At 48.6% G+C, this 7846-nt stretch overlaps 1 protein-coding gene across 1 annotated transcript; it reads right to left on the bottom strand.

The window, feature by feature from the left end:
• Positions 1 to 851: 851 nt before the first annotated feature.
• On the bottom strand, positions 852 to 7846 carry LOC146686806 (uncharacterized). The gene is made up of 3 exons (XM_085440236.1): positions 7699 to 7846; positions 4401 to 4542; positions 852 to 3397 (listed from the first exon to the last, which is right to left on the bottom strand). Exons 1-3 carry the CDS (start codon positions 7720 to 7722, stop codon positions 2058 to 2060), a joined length of 1506 nt encoding a protein of 501 aa, XP_085296362.1. The 5' UTR covers positions 7723 to 7846; the 3' UTR covers positions 852 to 2057.

Below are 7846 nucleotides of genomic sequence, written 5' to 3'. Positions count from 1 at the left end.
TAACTGAAACCGATTTATTTCACATTTCACTGTGTGTTATACTTGTATAACTATGCATGTGACAAATAAAGAACCTTGACCTTATTTAGCCGTGGAGGGAAACAACTGAAAATATGAAATAAACACATGTAAGCTGAGACTCTCTAAAGAAACAGCTGTTGTTGTTCAGCTTTTCATTTCGCCATTTGTTGATTCACTCGAAGAGCGAGTAACGTAACATGGGTCAAGTGATCAGTTTGATATCTTTCATGATTCACCGTCATATTTACATTATCTGTACAGTACGACTGATTTGCTTTGGTACCTGGTCGAACTTCTCCTCTGTCTGCCTGGCTGCGTTTCTCTAACAGCGCACTCGCAGGCAGCAGCTGCCCCGCCCCCTCACTCAGTCGCTTAGTGCCTGAGCTCGGATCAAAGCAATATTAGGGGGGATTTACGCACAGTCGTAAATTCCCACAGTGTGCACTATGTGCTTCGAATATTTTGTGTAGTTTTTTGTTTTATACAGTTGCCAGCCAGACATCTAACTATGAAAAAATTACTCCAAAACAACCCGGGCTTCTGACATAACAACCCGGGCTTAAGCCCAGTAAGCCCCCCCTCCGCCACTGCTGGACACACCAGCTGCACATGTTTCTGTCTCTTTAAATCACACTGGCACAGTTTCCGGAGCAGAGTTTGTGTGGGGTCATTTATTTTGAAAGTCTTCATTTGTCCTTATGCTAAAAAAAAAAAAAAAAAAAAAAAAAAAAAAAACCCCACACACACACATCATGGTGCACCTTTAACACACCTGTGACAGGTGACTCTGTCACTTAGCTGTCAGGGGGGAAAACAAGAGAAGTCACAGGTGAAGCTGCAGGTCAAACTTTATTGGTAATGACATGATGCGCACCGCTAAAAACACGGTGTCACCAAGAGCGCAATGCACAAACATCATGGCTGATTCTTTGGAAGCCTGCTGGGTTTGGAGCGCCACGGTCTCAGCAACGCCAACGGTCAGCGGCAACAGTGTTGGGCTGAAACAGAATATATGTACCTGTGTTATGCATTTAAAATACAAACGTGTATCTGGTCTTTTCCAGTTTCATATGTTAGGCTATGCCCTCTCTAATGTCAGCGTCCTGTTAATGTTGGTGGGACCCGGAGCCAGCACAGCAGAGCCAGCAGTGCACGGGCAGGAATGCATTTCTTACTAGGAAAGTCCGAAACCACATTTAAATGAGAGAGGGATGAAATCTGAGCGTGCAATGCAAACTCTGTTTGTCAGCAACCGAGCTGCTCTCAGCGTCAAAGACTCCAACCTAAAGAAACATCTGGAAGTACGTTCTGTTTAAAAACTAACATTAGCCGACTGCAGCTAGCTTGTTTTAGCTGTGGTAGCTACCTGGGTCATGTGCCACTTCAGTATCTGTGATGTACTGTTGCTATTACTGAAGGCTACTCACCACCGAGCTAACACTGTTAGCTGGCGTTAGCTGAGGTTAGCAGACAGAAACAAAACATGACTGATACAGTCATATGTTGCAAAAAGTGCAGCCTTACCTAAAGTCCACCTACTGTTACTCATTTATACTAAGACTTAAACATCTAGTTGGTATGGCGGGTAACCTTCAGTAAAAGTAATAAATCACACAGTTAAATCATGTAGTTAGAAAAAGCATGATAATATGTGAAGTAATCCAAAGTATTCAGAATAGTTACTCTCATTGAGTAACGTAAAGGAAAACGTTACAAACTACATTTTGGGGCATGTAATCTGTAATCTGTAGTGGGACACACTTAAAAGTAACCTTCCCAACACTGCGTGCTAACGGTCTGCGCTAACAGCGCTAACGGTCAGGAGACTAGAGTGGCTTCTCAGCAGCATTCATGTCCATAGAGTCAAAGTTCACGTCAGAACAGCACAGTATGGTAGCGCTGCTGCTCTGTGAGATCATTGGTTGGTTGAGGACCACCATGAAGAAGACATGTTGCGGTTGGAGAAGCTCCTGCTGAAACTCAGGCGGTGATTAACATATTTAACATGTCAGGGTAGTGTTGAAAGGCCCCTCCCCTCACTCAGCGGGCCGGTGGTCGGTGAACCTCTTTAGGTGGTAGCGCAGAACACCTCGGGTCTTGAAGGTCTTGCCGCAGCTGCAGACGTGCGGCCGCTCGCCGGTGTGGTCGAGCTGATGAACACGCAGCATGGAGCTTGTGAAAAAGAACTCGCCACAGGTGATGCAGTAGTGGCTCTTCTCGCCAGTGTGCTTGGAGCGTTGGTGGCTGACCAGCGAGCCAGACGTGATGAAGCTCTGGCCGCAGTCCTGGCAGGTGAAGGGCCGCTCGCCGGTGTGAATCCTCTCGTGCGCCCTCCACGAGTTGTGGTAAGAGAAGGACTTCTGGCAGTACGAGCACTGGTACAGCTTCTCCTTGGTGTGCGTGCGCCGGTGCACCTTCAGGTAGTGAGCGATGGTGAAGCTCTTCCCGCAGTCATTGCAGGTGAACGGCTTCTCGCCCACGTGGAACAGCGTGATGTGGGACCTCAGGTGGGATGACTGCGTGAACCGTTTCCCACAGGTGGTGCAGAGGAAGGGCCGCTCACCGGTGTGGGTCACCATGTGCGCCTTGAGATGGGGCGACTGCGTGAACCGCTTGCCGCACTCGGAGCACTTGTAGGGCTTGAGTCCGGTGTGCGTGCGGTCGTGCAGCTTCAAGCCCTGCAGGCTGGAGAAGCACTTGCCGCACTCAGTGCAGTGGTAGGCCTTCAGATCCTCGTGGGTGCGCTGGTGGCATCGCATGCCGCTCAGCAGCTTGAAGGCTTTGCCGCAGGTGGGGCACTTGTGCGGTTTCCTGTTGGAGTGGGTCACCTGGTGCAGCTTCAGGCTCTGAGGGTTGCTGAAGGTCTTGTTGCACTTGGGGCATGGCAGCAGCTTCCGGCTCTTGTGGGACTTGCGGTGGAAGTTGAAGCCCTGGTAGGATATGAACATCTTATCACAGACGGTGCAGTGGTAGCACTTCTCGCCGCTGTGAAGCTCCAGGTGCTCGCTGAGCTCGTCCTGCTCTCCAAAGCCGTCCCCGCAGAACCAGCACTTAAAGGGTTTGGTGCCAGAGTGCGTCCGGTGGTGGGTCTTCCAGTCCCTCTTCAGAGCAAAGGTCTTGTCGCAGTAGGAGCACTGGTAGGGCGCCGTGCGGTCGTGGACCTGCTGATGGACAACCAGGCTCATCAGGGTCGGGTAGGTCTTGCCGCACTGCCAGCACTCGTTGGGCTTCTGGCCCCGGTGGACCCGCAGGTGAGCCTCCAGGTGGGACTTCTTGTAGAAGCCCTTGTTACACTCGTGGCAATACACCATCTTCCTGCCCGTGTTGGTGGCCTGCTGCTGCCGCTGCCTCCGTTCGCTGAGCTCGGGGTGATCACCTGTGGGGAAGCGGAGTTCAAAGGTTAGAGACGAAGAGGAACGGCGACATCCACACAGCCACAGCCAGCAGGCAGTTCATTGATCCTGCCGTCCAGCTGCCGGGTTAACCAGCAGGAAGAGGTTTTCCTCCGATTCTGTTCCCAACACACGGAAGCCCGAGGACATCACGTCTCCTTTGTTAGGAAACAGCCACAAACACACTGCTCTGTCTCAAAGACACAGTGTTTGAGGTTATGGACAAGACAGCAGAGCCGGGTATCATCACTTCTAGAATCGATTTGATTTTGACTCAGAAATGTTGTAATTCTGATCACTTATCAGCACATTCCATATTTTATATCCATGTATACAAACAAAGCTGACAGTGTGAGACTTCATCACAGCAGATGTCTTTGTGTCAAAGTAACTGAGGATAAAACATGAAGCAGATTTTCCTGGCCTGGCGTTTTATAGCAGATAACTTTCAAAATAAAACCATGACTCAACATTACCTGATGCTGCAAATTACAGACACAGCTGAGAGTTCTTTGACCTTTAACCTCAGATTCTGCTGTTTCTGATAAAATATGTTTATATTTAAAAACCGATTCAGGATTTAATGAATCGATGTCACTTTTTCAAACTAAAAAACGATTTGAATCAGAAACTCGGTCACTGAAACCCAAGTTAGCGGTTCTGCTTTCCTCGTTTCTAAGGGAGTTCTTCCTTCCTACGTTCCCTCCTGCTGCTGCTGTGCAGAGTCTAAATAATCTGCAGCTGAAGCAGCAATGCAGAAATCTGAGGCATGGCTGAGTGATGTGGTGGAGATCATCACTGTGACGTCTCTAGTTTCAGCAGCTTGTTTCCCTTCCTGTCACTTTCTTTTTTGCTTCATTCACCTGAATTAAAGGGGAAGTTTCCATCTTAGACATCTGAATGTCTGACCTGACCGGAATAAACGCGATTTGGACTTCTGCTCAGACAAAGCAGCCACAGATATCTGATATTTTAATCATGAATTACCCAAAGACAGGAAGTCCCGCCCCTCCAGCCACACCCTGCAGTCACTCAGCTTGACTGACAACTTCCTGAGGATCGGGTACGAGCGGATCTCCACGTCGCCCTCCGGCTCCGTTTTCACCTGAATGCCGGCGAACTCCTCAGCCTGGAAGGACAGATTTCAGACAGCATCGCACGGTGAAAACACACGTGACCGCACAAACACACTTCATTCTTATTCAGGGTCACATGACTCTGCAGCAGCTGCAGTGACGGGTGTGACTTCATGAAGGATTTGAACCTTTCAAACACAAACAGACATCTGTAGCTTCAAATTTGAGCACAGCTGTTCTGTTACTGGCCACCAGGGGTCCTGACAGGTCAGCTCACATTAGCAAACAAGCTGCGTCTGTCCACCTGTGACGGTGCACAATCACCTGTGACACACTAACACGCATGTATGTAATAACTGTGCTGCACAACATTCTGAGTAATGTGCAGAGGGGCTGTAAGGGCGGAGGAGCAGGGCTCATTTCTGCGTCTGTGCTGGACTGTTACTGTGGGTGGGGCTTCATGGAGCTCCACACACAGCAACAGGGAGGTAATGCGTTACTGAAAGCTAACGTAGAAGCTAGTTTAGTTAGCACTGACATGTCGCATAGGCTGAGGTTACTTCCTCAGTTTTCAGGCCCCTTCAGTCAGGAGACAGACACCATCTCTGAAGATCCAAACCTCTTTATCCTGCCGCCCCTCCCTGAGCCTGGCTCTGCTGCAGGTTTCTTCCTGGTAATACGGGAGGATTTCATTCCCACTGTCCCATCTGATCGTCGGGGTGTTATTGTAGGGTCTACCTTACAATATGAAGTGACTGTCGTTGTGATTAACTGCTATGAACATAAAATTGAACTGAATGCAGCCGGGCAAGACGCAATCAGACAAAGCCAGTAATCAGATTACTGCATTATCGAAATGAGGAACACCGGGGGCGGTATCGATCAGGTGGCGTGTGCGACTGTCAGCCTAACTAACCTGCAGTCAGCATGCACTCCTGAGCTCAGTGTCCTCATGGTGCACATTTTTCTTCCAGTCCATCAAAGATCAAATCACAGCGTTCCTGAGTTTCTCCTGCAGGACTGAAAACTGGCGCTGAGCGGACACGGGTGTTTGTGTTCCTGCAGGAACTCTGCGTGGTAACTTACACTGACCGGATTGTAACCTGACACCATGACCTTTACAGAACCTGACGTGCACACCACCGCGACTTGAATAGAGATTAAAATGTGACGTCATTTCTGGGGTAAAGCCGCAAAGGATTGTAGGTACGAGTGGTAAGCGGTACTAGCGCACACAGGCTTTCACGTGAAAACAGTTACACAGCGATAAAAAGAAACACAAAAATAGCAAGAAGCTGTTGTATTATTAACTCATTCACTGCCAGCAATTGGCAGTGAATGAGTTAAACCCATTGACTCATTCACTGCAATTGACGGCTATAGACGTCAATGGCAGTGAATGAGTTAAACCCATTGACTCATTCACTGCCATTGACGGCTATAGACGTCAATGGCAGTGAATGAGTTAAATGCAACAGCCGGTCGCATGACAGCCACGGGAAGCCGACGGGTAAAGAGATCGGTTGTTATCGGATTACGTCGTTGAAGAGAAATCGTTCGAGCCATGTTTCCGAAGTAACAAAGAGGCGACGGATGGCCTGGATTGCAGCCATTCAAAGACCAAATATGACGTCCCAGAACACTCCAGCTCACAGGTTAGTCTGCTCCAAGCATTCCCACAAAGGTCAGTCTGCTGTTGTAGTTATTACGTATTTTATCATAATTGTTGATGTAGGTTACAAATAAGTCTTATATTGATTTGAATTGAATTCATTGCTGCTTTGTCCACTGTGGCTTTGCAGGCTAATGTTTGTTGTGTTTTGTAGAAAAACCAGCCAACAAAATGCTGGAATGTGATCCAGGCTGGGCCCCTCTATCAGCCTGGGTCAGACCAAGTTTAAAGCTGCTACCACAGCCAGATCTGATCGGTTACGAGAGAGAGCGAGATCAAAGCAGCCACGAAAAGTCTGCATACATGTGCCCAAGTGTGGCATTGAAGCAAGCAAGTGATGAATAACTGTTTTCCAGTATGTTGTTTTGATATGTTTTTTGTTTTTTGCATTGTTGATTTGTTTTTCACTGAAGCAGCTAATAAAGCACAATTGAATACAATGTTGCCTCTTTCCTGTAAGACTCTATAATAGAACGAAATAATAATGCCAGTTATAAATAAAGACAATAAATTGAATGAATTACGAAACACTCATTTTATTTCTATTGCATCTGAAAATGTTGTGTAACACTACAACCTGAAATGACAATTAGATGCGTTTGCTGTGATGGAATCGTCCAAATCACCACAGTAAACTGGAGCTGGGCTTGTTGCAGGGATCTGACGTTAATAAACGTGAAGTGCATGCACTCACGCTTCGGACCGTATAATAATAAATATGTGCGTGATGAAAGTCGGGCAGCAGGCTAACGTCCCTACTCCACTCTGTATGCTCGTGTGGGTCTGACCCTTTCACTCCTTGGATTTTTTTTGCCTCTTCGTGCGGAGCTACCGAGTTCTCCTTCGTTTTGCACAGAACTGTTTTGGGGCAAATAAAATGCAAGTAGGGATTAAAACCACAGAATTAATGATTACTGGTGCTGGAAATGCTAGCGCTTGATGCAGTGTATTGATTTTGCTGCCACTCATACCTACAATGCAATGCGCGAAAGTCACGTGGTCTGTCGACCTGTGGAAGATGGCGGCATAAGGAGAAAAGGACTTTCCAGTTGGGACTCGGACGCTGTGCCTGATGATGCGTGTTATCTTTTACACGTGTTCAGGTTGTTTCATGCTGTGATGTTTGTCTGTTTCCAGGATCAATAAAGTTTTGTGTTGTTCTCTATAGTGAAAGATTCACGACTCTGATTTAAGGAGGTTAATCTATGAGCCCCCCGCCCCGTAAGCCCCCTGGCTACGGCCCTGTAACATCGATCGCTCATCAATAATCAGTCGAACGAATCCGTGGATCAGTAACCGAGTCTGGACTCCGTTCAGTGTCCGCTGCTCGGACCCGGAGCCCCTCACAGCGGGCCTGGCTCCAGCTGGGACGGTGCTGACAGCAGCCGCAGTGGGAGGCTCGGGTTCGGCTCGGTTTGAGGGATTCCTGACCGGAGTCCAGATCACCGGGGCTAGCCCGGTTAGCTTAGCCGCTCACATGACCGTGTCCGGGGGATCGGCCCGGCTCAGCCCTGCTCGGCTCGGCAGGTGTGCTTACCGGTGCAGCGGGGACGGGCTCCATGGTCCCTCCGGTTCGGTCGCAGGTTCCGGTTCTGACGGAAAAGACGAGCGAGAGTCCGGAGCGGCTAACAGCAGAGCAGCTGCTCCACTTCCGGGGGAAAGGTCAAAGAAAAAAACAAAGAGGA

This window comes from Copadichromis virginalis, linkage group LG18 (assembly GCF_057382275.1).
Source record: "Copadichromis virginalis isolate Kocher_CV1m ecotype Utaka linkage group LG18, C_Virginalis_male_GT1.1, whole genome shotgun sequence".
In the NCBI taxonomy this organism is placed as follows: domain Eukaryota; kingdom Metazoa; phylum Chordata; class Actinopteri; order Cichliformes; family Cichlidae; genus Copadichromis; species Copadichromis virginalis.
This window is presented reverse-complemented; position numbering and strand designations above follow the sequence as displayed.

Excerpts from the sequence above, each read along its gene's own strand:
- LOC146686806 (XM_085440236.1), bottom strand. The coding sequence starts at position 7,722 with ATGGAGCCCGTCCCCGCTGCACCG. Across the intron at positions 4,543-7,698 it reads AGCCCGTCCCCGCTGCACCG|GCTGAGGAGTTCGCCGGCAT; the intron begins GTAAGCACACCT and ends CTGTCCTTCCAG. Across the intron at positions 3,398-4,400 it reads GCGGGACTTCCTGTCTTTGG|GTGATCACCCCGAGCTCAGC; the intron begins GTAATTCATGAT and ends GCTTCCCCACAG.